General features: G+C 39.9%; 1 protein-coding gene across 1 annotated transcript in view; it reads right to left on the bottom strand.

The window, feature by feature from the left end:
• The window catches only part of LOC116323207 (chemokine-like protein TAFA-2), an 88045-nt gene that overhangs the window by 13206 nt on the left and 57133 nt on the right, over window positions 1-17706 (bottom strand). Inside the window, exon 3 of the mRNA XM_031743482.2 lies at window positions 4462-4617. Coding sequence (XP_031599342.1) covers window positions 4462-4617 — 156 coding nt within the window. The remainder of the gene's footprint in view (window positions 1-4461; window positions 4618-17706) is intronic.

The following is a 17706-nucleotide window of genomic DNA, read 5'->3' as shown; positions in this document are numbered from 1 at the left end:
AGTGAAACAAAACTAGATATAGTCAAAGGAGCGTAAAAAAGAAAACGACTAGACGTCTTTAAGTTAAAGAAAGCTACAGTATTTTTCGGACTATAAAGCGCATTTAAAATCCTTTAATTTTCTCAAAAATCGTCGGTGCACCTTTTGTATGAATTCTGGTTGTGCTTACTGACCGATTTTATGTGGTACACGGCGCGCAAAAATCTGTCAAAAATGTTTTAGTACAACTTTGGTAAGCTAAGAAGCCGCACCGCTTGATGGATTGCCGGAGCATTATGGCTACCGTAGTCAGGAGTGTCGCGGAGTAATCTGGGTCCTAAACTCCGTCTGCTTCAGGTCCCAAAGTCAAACGAACACTGCGGCATCACTGAGAGTTAAAAACTGTCTAATTTATTTTATCTTTAATAAAAAGATCTGCGTTGCTGCTTTACCAGGTGTAACAATTAAGTTTAACATCCAGGCATCCATGAAAACAGGATTTATTAAATTTAACGAGTTAGATGTTAGCAAAAAGTTAGCTCGCTAGTTTCCACCTAAACATGATGTCAGCATGTTCTGACTGAGAAATTAAAAAAAAAAAAAAAATTCAAATGTACAGCTCTGCTATCACTTCCAACATAAATGAAGACAGAAAACTAAACAGCAGTGATGTTTGTAGAGTTACTGAAGTTGGGCTAGCTGGTATATAATGATGTGCTACGTGATCGCTACCAACACAGCTATGTTAGCATAGCATAAACACAGTGAAGCTGGAGGATGAACGCTAACTTTTTTCCACTCGATAAAAGTTAACGTGAGGGTTCCCGATGGTTAGGGACAAATGCAATTGCATGGCAGGATGCTGTAAACGGACCAAACTTCAGTCAGGAGAACAAGTGAGATAATCCATCCACAATACGAGGTTAGTCATTAATATACTGCTGCATGGGCTGGGCTGTAGTTAAATTGTAAGGTTTTAAAAACTGAGCTTTAAAATGAACAGTGGTAATAAAATCAGAGAGGCTGACAGTGATCACTGACTGTTTTTAGGGGCTTCTTCTGTCAGGTTTTGTGTGTGGAGGCGTGGAAGAGATGACCCAAACGCTGGACTCACGGTGCAGAAATGATGAGGGTTTATTGGGAGCAGGTGAACGAACAAAGCAGGAACGGTAGGAGTGACTGGCTGACTGAATAACTGAGAACTAACGGGAACAACAACATAACATCAATGACACGACAAAGACCAGGAGAGAACTGAGGACTTAAATATGCTGGCTGAATAATGACTGATAGGTGACAGGTGAGTGAACAGCTGAACTTAAAGAACTACTGATAAATGGGAAGAGGGCTGAACATAATGAACACAGACCAAGGTTAACACAATAAAACAGGAAGTGGAACCGGCAGTAGAGAAACGGTGAACGTGAACTGAAAATACTGGGTCAACGACCCAGAAACTCTGACATCTTCAGATTAAATAGAACAAGATACAAAGCATTAAAACACGTTAAAAACACAACAGCCTTAATAAACACAGAGTAGTTTGGACCTGGAAGCAGGGTTCATACAGTCATGCTAGTTTTGCTTCCTCTGCTCTCTGTTTCACCGTGTGAGTGTTTGTTTATTCGTTTTGTTTATATGCCCCTCCCCCACACACAAAATGGAGCAGATGGGTCACAGGTAATGTGAAGATGACGGCAACTTACAGCTGACAGAGAAAGTGCCGTCAGCCTCACCTCACCTGCCCACTGTTTGCCATAAAATCAGAAATAAAGTCAAATGAACTACAGAAAACAAACATGGTCGGCATCACAAGTGAAACACCTCGAATCTTTGTTGTTAGTTCCCTTAATGGAGTGGCTGTAGCTCAGGAGCAGGTCATCTGTTAATCATTTAGCCATTTAATGTGTGTTGGCAAAATCTACATTCTGCCAGTGGTCATCTGGGTCTGACTCCATGCTATATAGCAGAAGTGTTTCCCTTATATGAACCTCCTCGTAGCCTCAGATCATAAGGCGTGGTTCCAATGTTGAGACTTAAATCTAAACAGTGCTTTTGCTATGAGAGCTCTCAGAGTCGGTCAGTGATTTTCTTTAAATTACTCTTAAAATTTTATAGACTTGGAATAGAATGGCTTTTATCTTCTGCTTATCGACCTCGTGGTTTACCTCCAGTCGCTCACAACTTCTCTTGCTATATGTAGAGTGAAACAGGTCAGTGCTTAACGCTTAATCTGCAATTTTGGATTTCACTGGAAAAAATAATGGAACACATCAAAATATCTCCAGTGCCAGAAGCACGTCAAACAACAGTTTGGTGATAACTGTGAAAATGGAACAAAACCACAAACTATTTAGAAGGACTTGTTTAGGAAGCTGTTATCATACATGCAGTATTCTAATGAGGGTTTTTTTGGTATGATTTGGTATAATTTGGTATGGAAGAGTGGCCTATTTGTTCTTCTAATTCATTTGAAGACTACTGTGATGTGTAGATTGGTGAGATAATCATAGTTTGACAACTAAACAGTAAATGAGGTACTAAAATAAGATAATTTAAGTCTGATTGATTCTGCTTTACCCATCTGTGAGTCCACTAGGGTTTGCTTGATTCTGACGTAAATTTCATCATCAGGCAGTGAGTGTGAGGGTGTATCTGGATAGCGCCATGCTTGGCAACTTTGTGACCACGTGGACACAGGAATGACTATCTGTCTAGAGTTGGCCAAAAGTGTTTGTGCGTTACCTTAATACATTCGTTCAGTCCTTATACTATGATAAATCACAGGTTGTGTTAGTTTCCACATTATTGTATAGACATGCAACATTAATCTTGTTCTCTAACTACATCAGGAGGAAACATTGGCTTTTCCCCTCAAAATCTTGCGCCACGCTTGATCTTGATCTTCACTCAGATGGTTGTTGGCGATGTTTGAACTGGAATGATGGTGAAGAAGTTGTGCACAACCTCACAAAAAATAAATTGTAACAAACTAACACATTTCAAAAATTTGCAGATTTATTAAGAAGAAGAAGAATGCTCTCAAATTCTGGTTTTCACAATTTAGATCTGTCTAAACAAATAAATAAATCTGGGTAAATTCCCAGATGATTAAACATGCAACTATTTTGCTGGTAATTCCTGAAACGAGTAAAGAAAATCAACAACCTATTTATGCAAGATGATTCATAATTTTATTGGGGGGTTATATTGGTTGGGTCTGATTATTGGGGGGGTCATAACCCCCCTAACCCCCCTGGAAATTACGCCCCTGAACATCAGCCAGAAACCTCCAGCAACCATTCGCCAACTGGTCACTGAATACACACTTTTCTGTAGTGATGGCTGGTTGCTAGAGGGTCACGGACCAGTCCCAAGGCCTGTGTGAATGGGGTTTTAGAAATCCATTTCACAGTGAACACCAGCAAGCACTGCAGACACTGCAATGCCTTGATAATTGGTCGTTATCAGATTATCAAGGCAAAGGTGTAAGAGCGTGTTTTGTTAAGTCGCTATACAATAATATGGTAGTACAAAATCCATTCAGTAACGTTTTCGGGTATCTTCTGTAGCTGCCTCTCTAAAATTACACCTTTAGATCTCTTCAAGTTTTCTCAGATGTCTGCAGGTTCATTTATCTTCATATAAAGTGGAGATTGTCTCACACTGAGTGCAGCTAAAGGTAATCCCTGGTTGTGGAAGAAAGAATAATTAAAAGGTTAAGTGCTGATCATTCTTCTCTGAGATCACCCATGGAGCTTTAAACTGAGGCCAGTGGCTCACAGCTCTAATTTGCAGAAAATGTCAATACTAAAATGTCAAGGAATAGGTCAAACACGACTGGGTCCAGAGTTTAGCCAGAAATCCGTGCTTTTCAGACCAAAGAGAAGCAGCCACTTCAGCTGACACATTAGCATGCTAAGAGACCTTCTGGGTCATCGACTTTACAGTCTGCATTGGACAGCGTCACATTCATTTATCAGTCACTTTAAAAACCCTTCAGGAAAGTCTCTGCAAAGCCCTGGGGTTTCATCAGGACACCACAATCTGTGAGAATATTTTTGTGAGTTTTAATTACATGTGCATTGTGTATTCCACAGGATGTATCAAGCACAGAAGCAGTTACAAAGTGTTTTGAGGTTTTCGAGCTTTAGTTGAATAAAATAAGTCATAACTATGCCAGATATAACTGTCTGTGTCTGTTTTCTTCATTTTATATATGGGCTACAAAAACAGAACAATGTTTAAAATGTATTGAAAAAAGGGGATATGTGTTGGTTCTTTTGTCTATGCTGTGATTGATAAGAAATTGTACTCTGTTAGCATATTTCAGATAGTAGACTTGGTACTGTATGTACTGGCATTTATCACTGACCTCAGCAAGTCTCCCTCAAAATCCGTGGGATGGAGTATCAGCAAAAAAAAAAAAAAAAAAAAAAATGGTGAACACTGCCAATGAAATATTCAGTTACTGGAACATACCATCTACACACGATGGGGCAGCTCTGGTGGTGCCTGCCACTTGTCCGGGAAAGCAGGAGCATTTCACAGTTTGCGACCGCTCCTCAATTTTGTTCTTGTTGCAGCAGCGGTGCAACGCCACCACCTCGCAGGTGCCTGTTCGAACATGGTGGGCTGCTGGGGAAATGATAGAAAAAGTCAGTGCTCATTGAATGATTCACTGTAGTTTGAACACTCATTTACAGCTGCACTACTGGCCTTGGATTGAATCCCAAGATAATATCTCTCTTTGATCCATCATCTGTGGGAATGATTAACCTGAAAGCAAAAAGGCCACTAATTTCCTTAAAAGAGCTCATTTATCACAGACTTCTCTCATTATATGAACACAACCATTCTATAAATTTGTATGATTCACAAGTGACAGCTTTAACAAGAAGCAAGACCAACATTTGCCATATAATTCGCTTATCATATAGTGACCCCAGATTCAGCTTTCTAAGGCAGGCTTTCTGTTTTATGAAGTAACCCTAATGTGTCTGGCTCCAGTTAAACAGTTACATTTCAAATTACTTGTTACACCCAATTTCAGTGTTGTCATAAATGTACATGTACAGAGTTTTGACCACCACCAGTACCATGGAGCAATATTGTATTCTATTATAAATACAGCTGTACATTCATTCATTAACAGTATTTCATGATTTAACCTAAACGTAAAATATATAGGTCATTTTTGCTAAATGTGTACTATCAAACATTTAGGATTTAAGATCTTAGAAGTAATAAAGTGTACACACACACACACACACACACTGCTCTCTTCTGAACTCACATGCCAGTGTGGACTTCTTCCCACTCAACAATCAGCCACCAAACAGAATAAAGGCTGAGTAAGAGCTGCTCGGTCAGTTAGTGTGAACCAGCCCAGAGACTCTAGAGCCATAGTGGTGTGCTTTTGTTTGAGTTCCTGACCTTGAAACTAGTATTGTTTTGGCACTACTAGTGAGTAGTTTGGGTTTTCTGGCAGCACATGTGTTTTTCTTTTGTTTTTCCATCTCTTTACCATTTTAAGATGTTTTAGTTTGCTGATATAGTGGCATAGTCATCTCTTTAATTCTGGTTCTTTGTACTAAAATCCTGTTATTTATACAAACTACTCTGTTTGGCTTCTGTCTTTTCCCAGCTCTTACTATTGTTGCTCCCCTAATCAGCCCCTGCTTGGGGATACAACAACTTTGGGGGCTCATCAGGGATCTGAATGAGGCAAAACAGCTTTTGTTGACTCCTGGTAGCCATTGCTTTGGTGTGTGCTGTTTCTTTGATGCTTGTCCTCTAGTTTTGTGGACTATTTTGTAATTTTCCCCTAGATAGCAAAAATGAGTGTCTAGACAAGACACTTATTATTTTTGCCTCTGTTCGGAGTTATCCCATGTGGGGATTAGATCCTGGTTGGCAGGCTTTTCAGGGCCCAGGCCACTAAAATTGTTATTGTTCTCCTTACCACTATGTGTGAAATGTTTTTCAGACTGGCTAATCAGCAGGGTATTAGGTCTAGGTTAGCTGACCTGTATGTAGATTTGGCTGTTGCTTCTTCTATTTGAAATGGCTACATTTGATATGAACATGTTTGCAGGCAACACGTCACTCAACCAGTTTGTAGGAAATAGTATTTTTGTGAGGTGGCATCTTTCTTTGGTGTCGGTTTTTCAACAGCTCAGAGTAAATCACTGGCAGCCCCGGTGTCTGGTTTAGTAGAGAAGGGGATTGTTAACTTGCTAGCATCTGTCAAATATCCTAGCTTGGCAGGGGCTGACGTGGTGGCTATACTAGACGTGTTTCCCTATTGTCAGGGTAGACTATAGTACTGCCTGTTTCTGCACCTGTTGTACAGGTACTAACTGAGAACAGGTCGATGACACTCCCCCACTTTGACTCACTTTCTGCAGTCTTCACTTGGCTATGGCTAATGCTAGGTTGATGTTGTCTAGCATGCTTCCAGCTGAAGAGTGTGATAGGGATTTTCAGCTTAAGAAAGAGTTGGAGTTGCAGAGGTGAAGTTGAAATAACTATTACGTTGTGGCATCTGGAACCTCAGTAATGTTCTTTGTGTGGCTCCCACTGCTCTGCAATCTAAGCTGGCATTTATTACTTTGCACTTTAAATCCGATGAACAAATAGGTACAGGTACTGCACTGGCTGCAGGATATGTGGACCATGATGCTGCAATGTAAATTAGTATACAAGACTCAAGAAATTTGTTCGGCCCTATCAGCTGAGGATACTCTTAACAATAAAAACTTAAAAAGTGTCATCCTGTTAGTCTCTGAACTTGTCCAAGAAGGATATAGGCAGCGCTTTCTGGGCCTAAAGAGGACATCAAACCCAGGCCTGTCTTGATTTTGCAAGGTAGAAGGGTATTGTTTTCGATCAGTGGGTTGTAAGACTACTGGGTTTAATGCAAAAGGTGTTGTGACTATAACAAGCTGCCATATTCGCTTCTGAGTTCACCGGGACCCACAAAGCGAACCTTTAAGCAGTGTTGCTCAAGTCACTTGAAAAAAGTAATCAGTAACTAATTACTGATTACTTCCCCAAAAAAGTAATCCCGTTACTTTACTGATTACTTATTTTCAAAAGTAATTATTTACTTAGTTACTTAGTTACTTTTTAAAAACACGATTTACAACCTGAATAGGTGATAAAGCGATAAATCTTTCGGCCCAATTCTATTTTTTCTGCATAATCCATCATACAAAATGTAATCAAATGGAAAAGTCTCTTTTTAAAACTTGTTTTATTAGTTTTAATCTTTTAACTTTATGCATCAAGCAAAAATTTAATTATATGCAACATTCTCTGACTGGAAGAAATTTGTTTAACATTTAAACCTATTTTCTGCACATTCCAGCACATAAAATAAAATGTGTTTTTTGTGTTTCAAATAAATGCAAGTGAAACACAGCAGAAAATAAATAAAATCAAAGACTCAGCGGTCCTGTTGCTCTATTTTCACCTGTCTAGCAGGCGGATGTTTGCCCTGGTGCAGGTGTGCCGCAGCGGTCAGTGGAAGAATCTGCGAGTTTGTCTGTGAATTCCGTGGCAGTGCACTCGGTGCTTGCTCGGAAGTTAAGGGTTTTTTCGCTGTAAAAAGAAGTTTTCTTCCCACACAGTGAACAGCGGACGCTAATGTTTTTGTCACTTTTTACGGAATCAAACTCAAAGTAAGGTCAGTGCTTCCACCCTTTAAACGCTGCACGCTCATACTCTCTCCCGCACTCGATATATTATCCATTGTTGATCTGCACACAGCTGTTGCCACTAACGTCGCACTCGCTTACGTCTAGGGATGGGTACCGGTGTCCGGTGCCATGATGGCACCGGTTCTGACATAAACGGTAGTAACCAGACCGAAAAGCAGCGCACATTTCAGTGCTTTATTTCGGTGCTTTTTTTTCCTGAGCCAATTCTAGCCAATCATTTTACGTTTCCGAGGATAGTAGGCGGGGCCAGGTACGTCCGTTCCTTTAGAGCAGAGCTACAGATTAAAAATGCCCAAGGCGAAGCGGTCAAAAGTCTGGCTGTACTTCACAGCAAAAGATGCAAACTCAGCAGCCTGCAACAAGTGCTTTAAGCTGATACTGTGATACTGTCAAAGGAGGTAACACCTCAAATGTGATAAAACACCTGGCGACGCATAGCGTTTTTTTTAAAGCCGAGAAATGCGCCGTGTTTGATAGTTTGCAGCGAGACCTCACACCGTGCAAATCTACTGCGGGTGTGGTGCCTGTTAGCGGACCTGGAGTTAGCAACATCCCCCAAAAACCTGAAGAGTAGAGTCCTGGCCCCTAGCCCTGCCAGCGTAGCAGAAATGATGACGGATGATGATGGCAGCAGCAGCCGTTCTCCTCTGCGTGAGTAGCTTAATGTTGTTCGTGTGTAATTAACGTTGAGTAGGCTAACCACATTATTACATTAATGCATGTAAGGTGAACTAGCAAACACCGTCGTAGTTACATGCGGCTGTCTTCTTGTTTGATGGCAGATACTCCCTTCACCCTGGCCAAAAAGGCTAAAATGACCAAAGAAAAAGTGGAAAACAGTTAAACATGAGAGGTTTTTGGACAAAGTTTGTGTTTTTTTCCATTGTTTAAGCACTGCTTCCAGCCAAGAGTGACACCATATATGCCCTATAGCTGCAGAAAAGGCTAACATTGTTATCTTTTTACAAAAAAAAACAGCTGAACATGAGAGGTTTTTGGACAAAGTTTGTGTTCTCCATTCTTTAAGCACCGGTTTGAGCACCGTTTAAGCACCGGCACCGTTTCAAAAGTACCGGTTTGGCACCGGTATCGGATAAAACCTAAACGATACCCAACCCTACTTACGTCACTGTCATGAGACACTCTCGCAAAAAAAAAAATCACGGTTTTAGTAACACAGTAACGCAGCGTGCTTACGGGAAAGTAACGGTAATCTAATTACCGTTTTTGCAATAGTAATCCCTTACTTTACTCGTTACTTGAAAAAAGAAATCTGATTACAGTAATGTGTTACTTGTAGCGCGTTACTGCCCACCTCTGTTCTTAAGTATGATCAGCCCACCGAATAGTGTGCCAGTTGCACAGGTAACAAGAGTAAATGTATCTATGTCCAACCCTACGACACAGAAAGTATTTCTTTTATTTTAAGGCTGAATGTGAAAAATATAAATGAAAACAGTCATTTTCAGCTCACTTTCTTTTTTACACAACTTGTACATAAATCATAAAATTATCTTTTACAAGTAAAATGCAGAAGGCTGCACTTTTATACGGAGCATGAGACATATATGTCATGTAAGACATACAATTGACTCATAATAAATGTGTATATCTGAGAAGTTTTCCATGTTATGATTATGAAACACTAAAAAAAACATTGCCTTTGTTTTAATGAAAACTCCTTAGATAGCCCTAATGGTCACAGTCCCTTTAAGATCATTACTTAGCAAAGTTTGGCTCTGAGGTCTGATTGTTGAAACTATAGTACTAGGACAGAGCATAATATGGTGACCAGTCAGCCTCTGGCATCATTTGCACAAATAATATAATTGTAAAAATGCATGTAAAAATAGAAAATGGTACTGTGTATATGAAGAATTACTCAAGTATGATGCTGTTCTAGATTTATCCCAGCAAGCAGCATTCTGTCGAAACAAAAAACAAACAAACAGACAAAATCAGATCTGTGAAGGCGAAAGTGCAGCGCTGCAGTATGTGGAGCCAATTTCCAGATCACGCTCTATTGTCTGAATTATTTAGAGCCTGAGCTGCTCCATCCTCTTTTAATTGCATGTGACATTTTCATGAGGTGTCCTTCTGCTGAGATACACACTGCTGCCGCTGCGGTAAACAGTAAATCTGAAATGACTGCATGAAACTGGTCCTAACAGTCTGTACTCGAGCAACTCAACTAAGCCTGGTTAATTTCATTCTCACTTCAGCGTGTTACGTCTGTGGACAGCAACAGTTTTCAGCTGCTGTAACAAGCAGCTCTAAAGGTGATAGAATCAGCTGCTTTTCTGAGACCGAATGATATTAAATCTGACAACACAAAACACAAAAGCACCTCTGAGTTGTGCGTGTTATCTTCTTTGAGTTCAGAAAATATGACTTTTACTGAGGCTCTGATATTTTCTGTTCCATGTTTTTGGTTATCTAATCTCTACAAAGTGATAGGATCAGATATTTCACACATATTATGCATGTTATCATCTGGTAAAAAACACAATACTTAAAATACAAAAAGCAAAGAAACAACAACACAGGAAGAGTAAGGGGACGTCCTGTTTTTGATTATGCGTGTCTGCTCTATCCTCACCATCCTTTCTCAAATCACAAATGATGCAGGTAGCCATCCAAAAGTAGCGGGATGCTTACTGCCAAACAAGAAAAAAAGATATGAAAGACAAACACAGTAAGCTGAGCTGCTTTAGGTCTTTGTGCTGCCAGCGGCTTCATACTGAGAAGCAATGGTGTTTCTGACTGGATTTAGAGTTCTTTTTGGATGCCTGCTCAGTGCACACTGCCAGCAGATACAGAGAAAAGCATTTCACTCAGGAATCATTCAGTTCTCCTCACACAGAGTCCATCTTTTAGCCTGCTGTGCTCCGCTTTGACAGAGAGGATCCCTCTGGCTCCGGATACACCACAGCTGCTGCTGCTGCCGCGGTTATGTTTTTAGATTCGTCCTTCAAAATTTTATAGCACCAGCATGATGCCATGAAATTTAAATAACAGGATGCAGGGACTCCCTGATGGGTAAGCATGTCATGTAACTGCATCGGCCCCAGTCTGACTCTGGCTGGGGACCTTTGTTGCTTGTTGTAGCCTTTTCTCTTGTCCTATATGTCCTGTCTGCATCTCAACTGTGGTTCTGTCCAAAAATGGCAAAAATGAAAACAGCCATGCATGAAAAACTAGACAAGCCCTTTTGAGAAGGATGCTGGAAAATATAAATACTTATGAGTGAGTGCTCATAACTACTTAGAGTAGGTAGTGCTTCTTCTGTGCAGACATTAGTGGTGTGTGATACTGCATATTTTGGTATCAGTCCAATTCCAAGTATACACTGTGATACTGATACAGATTCTTAGCCTTTAAAGGCAACGTACTTAGGGGAGAGTAGCACATTTTTCATTTCCAAACAACAATTCAATTCAATTTTATTTATACAGCACCAAATCACAACAACAGTCGCCTCAAGGCGCTTTATATTGTAAGGTAGACCCTACAATAATACACACAGCGAAAAAGACCCAACAACCATGTGACCCCCTATGAGCAAGCACTTTGGCGACAGTGGGAAGGAAAAACTCCCGTTTAACAGAAAGAAACCTCCGACAGAACCAGGCTCAGGGAGGGGCGGGGCCATCTGCTACGTCTGGTAATAATTAAACATAATTCATTTGGCTACATCCTGAACTTGGGGAACAGAAACAAAGTATTTATCCTGTCACAATAGTATCAATATGATACCAATAGCAGCCTTGATATCGATACCTGGATCAATCAGCCCGCCTCTAGTAGACACGTTGTAACTGAGATAAGTGAGAGACGCAAGAGAAGTTTGGTGTTCCAATTACAGCAGGAAGAGAAATAAAGTTAGGCTATACTAACAGTAGGAATATTTCCAGGAATTTTTAAATTATGGCTAGCAAGGTGAGACCAAGAACGAGTAGGCATTGGACCAAACCACACCAAAATGTCTAGCTTATTGCTTATAGTTTAGTTAAATGTGAAATAGTCACCCACAAAACACTCTGTTTCTTTGTGTTCATAGACACAATTTTTCCAGTTTTCTGTGATGGCTCTAATTTCTGTTTGTGTGTCAGGTGTACATTTTATTTTGGTTTTTTGGTCCAGACCCAGTCGGAATCGTAACATTGCAAACATAAAAACAGCTATAAACCATGAAGATCACTGCATTTCAACCGAATCCCTGATTTATTTATTTTTACATAATTAAATCATTTTTAATGCCTAAATCTAAGCAGTTGATACATTTTGAATAAACAACATATTTTTTTAAATGACAGTTAAAAATCTGTGACATGTTTTAGTTGAATTGAGATGATTCTCCAGCAAGTGCAACTCCAATCGCCAAAATGGAAAATATTCATTTTTTCAACATGAGATACTACAAACGAGCTGGGACTGGTACAGGATTGTGTTCAGGGATGCAAAACAAATACAGAAACAGGACAAGACAATAAAAATTGTGTCCAGAAGGATGAACCAATAGATAAGAGCATGCATTATCTATAATTCAGATAATACCTTATAATTACTGTATATCATTTAACCACTGTAAAGATCGAACCAACACATCGTCATGATGTACACTTGAGGACTGTTTATTGAAGCACCACACATGTTTTTATGGTTCGGCACCATGTTCACTAACTTTCCAGTTAGTCGTCCACACACACACACACACACACACACACACACACACACACACACACACACACACACACACACACACACACACACACCCTCTCTGGTCTCTGGCTTTACTACATAAAAAGGGAAAAACCTCATTAGGCAAATCATCTCCACCTGTCCCTCCAGCCTTGGCCCCGCCCCCTTGAGCTCACTGCCCCACTCCTCCCCTGCAGCTGAGCCAGGGACCACACCTCCACCACAACCATATTTAGTTCTTCTAATATGTAACTATAAATGTGGCTATTTTTTTTTAACAATTAGTGAACCTAAATGGACAAATATCAACTGAACAAGTAAAGATAAAAATTTAAAACAGTATTATTATTATTATTATTACTTGTAATAATATTTGCATAGTTCTTATATGAATTTTTCTGATATGAAAATTGTTAATGGTATGATACATTCACTTTCTTAACAGGAGTATCCCACAGACACATAGTACCTGCTAATATGTGATAATTAACATAAAAATAAAATGCAATTTTACTCAAAAATAGAACATAGGCCAACTGGAGGGACCAATGAGGCTGTAAACCATACAGCAAACCAGGTTATTTGTCAGAAAATTGCATTAAAAAAAATTCCCCAAAAGGCACCAACACAACAAACACTGCAGGAGGTGGCTGAGATGACACCTAGCAGACGACTGACAGCCCATTTGGCCTGCCTGTCAATGCAACTACGGCTCTAGCAAAATATAATGTACGTCCTAACAACAGGTAATTTAAAAAAAATCCCCGCAGGTACATTTGTTATAACAGGAACAGGATATAAAAGACAGTTTCTCCTGTAAAGTTGTACACTGTACCAAAATAATTCAGGAAGGTTCAAAGAAATTGAACGGCTCTATAAACCAAAACCTAAAGATATTACACTAGGGAGCTTAATAAGATCTAAAATAATAACTACAGATGGGCAGGTTATGATCCATAGTCATTCACCACACCCACAGTCGTTCTGATGACCTCTGTGGCAGCTGATGGAGGAATGCAAACATTATCTTGATTTAAACTGAAATCAAACAGCAGCAGCTTTTCTGTTTCTCTCTGCGACTAAGATGGATGTGTGATCGACAGCTAACAGCTCAACATGCAGGCCACAGAACATCTCTTCATGGTAAAATATCCAGGACTGTGCTGGGTTTCAGTCCCTCCACATTTCCTCTCCTCTCTAAGATTAACGTCCCTGTCTGCACGAAAACTCCCGAAGCCAGGTAGTGTGACACTGTAGTCTGGGGAATGTGAGTGTCTCCATGAAAAACATCAAACCACACTCACTGTGTTCCCTCTGGGTCTTAATCAGCTCACTAAGCTCGTCCATCTTATTGTCCAAGGACCTCACATTCCTCATGATAATCGCTGGAACAGCTCCAGCACTGAAAGCCGGTTGTTTCCTCCGTAGCACCTTTGGGATTACAGGCCTCGCTCTGGGCAAGTAAAACTGTCAATGTGATCATCTGAAGACTCCAAGAGTGAACAGGCAAAAAAACAAAACAACAACAACTGCAAATTATGAAACTACCTACCTGCCAAACAAAACATAACAATTACACCTTTGCATAAAATATAACAAGGAAGAAAAATCTATTTTATCAGTGATAAAAAAACAGAAATATCTACCTGTCATACAATTTTACAATATTATGGATGCCACAGAGCATTTTTCAAACTTTTCTACCACTGTCACTGTTAGCAAAGATGTGTAATGTTGCCCCAGTGGACTGTTTAGTACCAGTCCATTTCACTACATTTGTGTTTGAGGATAATCTAATGCCGCGTAAACCCAGTTACAAACAAAGGCCTTCTGGCATTTTACATTACCTTGCCTGCAGGAACCAAGACGATCATGTGCAGTAAACATGGGAAGCACAATTGTTATTTTGGTTTACAAGATTTGGTTTATTTTAGTATTTCAAAGCAAAAAAAAAAAAAAAGATCAGCCAATGGAATTTAGAAAAAAGATCCCCCCAACCATATTAGTGAGAGAAAGCCAGAAATATGAACCCTGCTGGAAATTTCCAGAGGCAGAGTGAGCAGTCTGGTGCTTTGCAAAGCTAGAGAATCGTGCCTACGGGGGTAAACACGACCCCCTGGTACTAAAACTCTAAAGTGAAAAAAAAATATTCTGAATAATAAGGAACAATGTAAGTAAAAACTTTCATCAAGAATGTATAACAGAAATATATACACAGTGTAAAGAAATGCATTTGACTGTATATTGTAAAGTTGAATGCATTTCCTCAATGAAATTTGCAATGTTGTAGAATAAAATTTCAGTGCTTCCTTTGATGAATCCACAGACTGGAAACGATACAGAGATCCAGTATCTGCTGAGATCCATTTCAGCCAACGCTTCACCCTTTTTACCTTCAGTACAATATGCTCAGCATGCCACTGCAAAAAATGAGTCACATGAGTCATTATTTCCCACATCTGGCATGTTTAAGCCCAGAGGCTGATATTTGCTCTCTTGTCATTCTCTCACAACTCTGAGCTCTGAAACCCAGTGAGAACTAGATGTGCCCTCTGCCCTGATGCTCCCACCATAGTATGTATACACCAGTAAGACTGATCAATAATTACACAGCTGACAGTGAATAAGAGGCTCTAAATGCACCACAAAATCGTGCGTGAAGGTCAAAATTGACACATTTAAATTTCCTAAACTGTATCACTTAGTAGATTTTTCATCTTAAATTAAAATACAGTTAGGCTGTTCTTTGAATGGGTAATAATAATGTTCTATTCATATATAGCCTTCCTCTTGGCATTAATTTCTGTTCTCTGATGATTGTTCAAAGGATGTAGATCAGTACCAGTGACTAACATGTTTCTTATTAGGCGCCATCTAAGTGACATGAATTTAAACATTTCCCTTATCCAAAAGCTCTAATTTAATACTCCAGTGAATTATTAAAAAAAAAAAAAAAAGATCAAATGTTTGAAATGAATTAAGACATTTTCTTTGGTGTATTTCTTTCTCCTTCAGTCTTTCACCTCTACCTTATCTCTGTCCTTTAAACTTCATGTCATTTCTTTTTCAAAGCACCCTTCTCTTACTAATCACAGTGCAGTCACGAGTAGGAATGTAACCCATGACTCGTCTTTTCTGATTCTTGGCCCTTAGTCTTTAAAATGCGTAAGATTAAACATGTTTATAGGCCTGACCTCTGAAAATCAATGCTTTGAAGCTTTACTCAGAGATCCTCTATTTGAGTCCAATCCTTTGAGCATTGATTTATCCACATGACATCATGCAATGTTCTCGTGGTCAACCAAAGAAAGAAGCCAATTGGCATGTGGAGTGATATTCTTGCTGCTGACTGACCCTTTCACTATAAAACACATCGCCTTGTGAGTAATGCAACCTCAACAGCAACCTTAGTGGGTACACCGTTCCAGCTTTATATGCATTTAGGCAATATAGATGCAGTCAAGATGACCAGCTGAAGTTCAAGTTTAGGGGAAAAAAGTTGGGTTTGGGTTAGAACAGCGGTCCCCACCCTCGGGGCCACGGACCGGGACCGGTCCATGAGTCGTTTGGTGCCGGGCCGCGAGAGTTGAGGCTCGGGTGTGAAATGTATGGTTTTCAGGGTTTTTATCGTTTTTTATCGTTAACTCTGTTTCCCTGGGTCTTTTCCTGTGTGTTATGAATAATTTTTCTTTTTTTGGTACCCGTACTGGTTTTATTTTGTTGTATTTATCTGCGACACCTTAAAGGCCGGTCCGTGAAAATATTGTCGGACAAAAAGCGGTCCGTGGCACAAAAAAGGTTGGGACCGCTGGGTTAGAGCGCACCATTTCGCAATATAAAACACCCATTGAAGGGAAAACTTTATCTACAATAAACTTTTCCAATATTTTCCTTGTTTGCTACGGTTATGCATCCTCCGTCTCACTGCATCTATTTCAAACCATAAGACACGCCTGTTGAACTCTATCGAGCTGCTGTATATGCTAAATAATTACGTTGAGGGGAATTCCCACACCCAGTTGATTTTACATCTATACAAGAAACAAAATACAAAAACAATCTGTCACTGTGAAGGTAGCAGCTAAAGGATGAAGTCACTGCTTGTGGCGGAGCAGTCAGGTCTTTCATGAGATCATCTCCTACTCCATCTCCCAACTTTTGATGCTGCCCAAGCATTCGCTCCTTTAAGACACACGGAAACAACCAAAGCTGTTTCCGTGTGGAGGGATGGGCATTTTTTTCCTCTCTGTGCACGACTGAAATTACTTTGCTTAAGAAGCTTTTATACATTGGTCTCTGGAGACGAAGAAACTGCAAATGCATGCCTGCTCTGTATCATTCATGAAGCTGTTGTGAATGATAATGCAATCATTGCTTTACTCTATATGCTGCATTGTGTGCAACCAGAAACACTGCCTCATGTAGAGAGAAAACACCTTTAACAATGAGCTCACTGAGTGTGATTCCCCCTTTGCAAACCTTCATAATGAGAAGAGGAAGTGTCATTCTATTTATTGCTTTTTTTCGTAGCTGTTTTGAGCAGTGACACATGACAGGTTTTTTCATATGAGGCACAATCTTGCAACTGTGTTCGCAAATCTGATTCAGGACACTGAACTCGATGCAAATGAGAATATGGTTTGTTTGTTATGTTTTATATGGGGGTCCAATAGTGTCTCTGAGTGTTAGTTACTGCTCTCTCAAGGGTGCAAGGAATGTTGTCCTTTCTTGGCAGGATGCTTGTTATCCAACATATAAATCTTTTTTATTACAAAGAGCAGAAAGTGTAAGGTGCAGAGCAAGCAACAATCTATGATGCATATAACACAGAATGGAAGCCAGACATGGAGGTCATACCTCAGTGTAACGTTTACAGTGGTACAGAAGGCACCTCAGATGCTATACTGCAAACTGAATCTTCACCTGTACCAGCTCAATGCTACCTGAGTGCTGCTAACGTCTAAAAATACTGAGTATAAACCTTCAGAAATATTTCACTCCTCTCAGGTTCAAGTTCTACTTACCAACCTGTGTGCTTTGATTCTTGCTAAGTGGTTTCCCATTGTGGACACTGAAATTCAAGGCTGTAATGTGTCTGCAGGGATCACGCCAGCACAATTTGAAGGTCAGAATTTAAGCTCTCTACAACCCACTTGGGTGACCACAAGCACTGTGTGCAGAGATGGCAAAGCAATATAGAAATCAGGTAGAGATGCCTTCCTACTGCTTTTCTGGTAAAAACTCTTCAAGTCCTACAGTTGTTTTTCACATAACTGATTGATTAGGTTTTAAGCTTTATTGA

The sequence above is a fragment of the Oreochromis aureus genome, linkage group 17 (assembly GCF_013358895.1).
Source record: "Oreochromis aureus strain Israel breed Guangdong linkage group 17, ZZ_aureus, whole genome shotgun sequence".
Lineage (NCBI taxonomy): Eukaryota > Metazoa > Chordata > Actinopteri > Cichliformes > Cichlidae > Oreochromis > Oreochromis aureus.
This window is presented reverse-complemented; position numbering and strand designations above follow the sequence as displayed.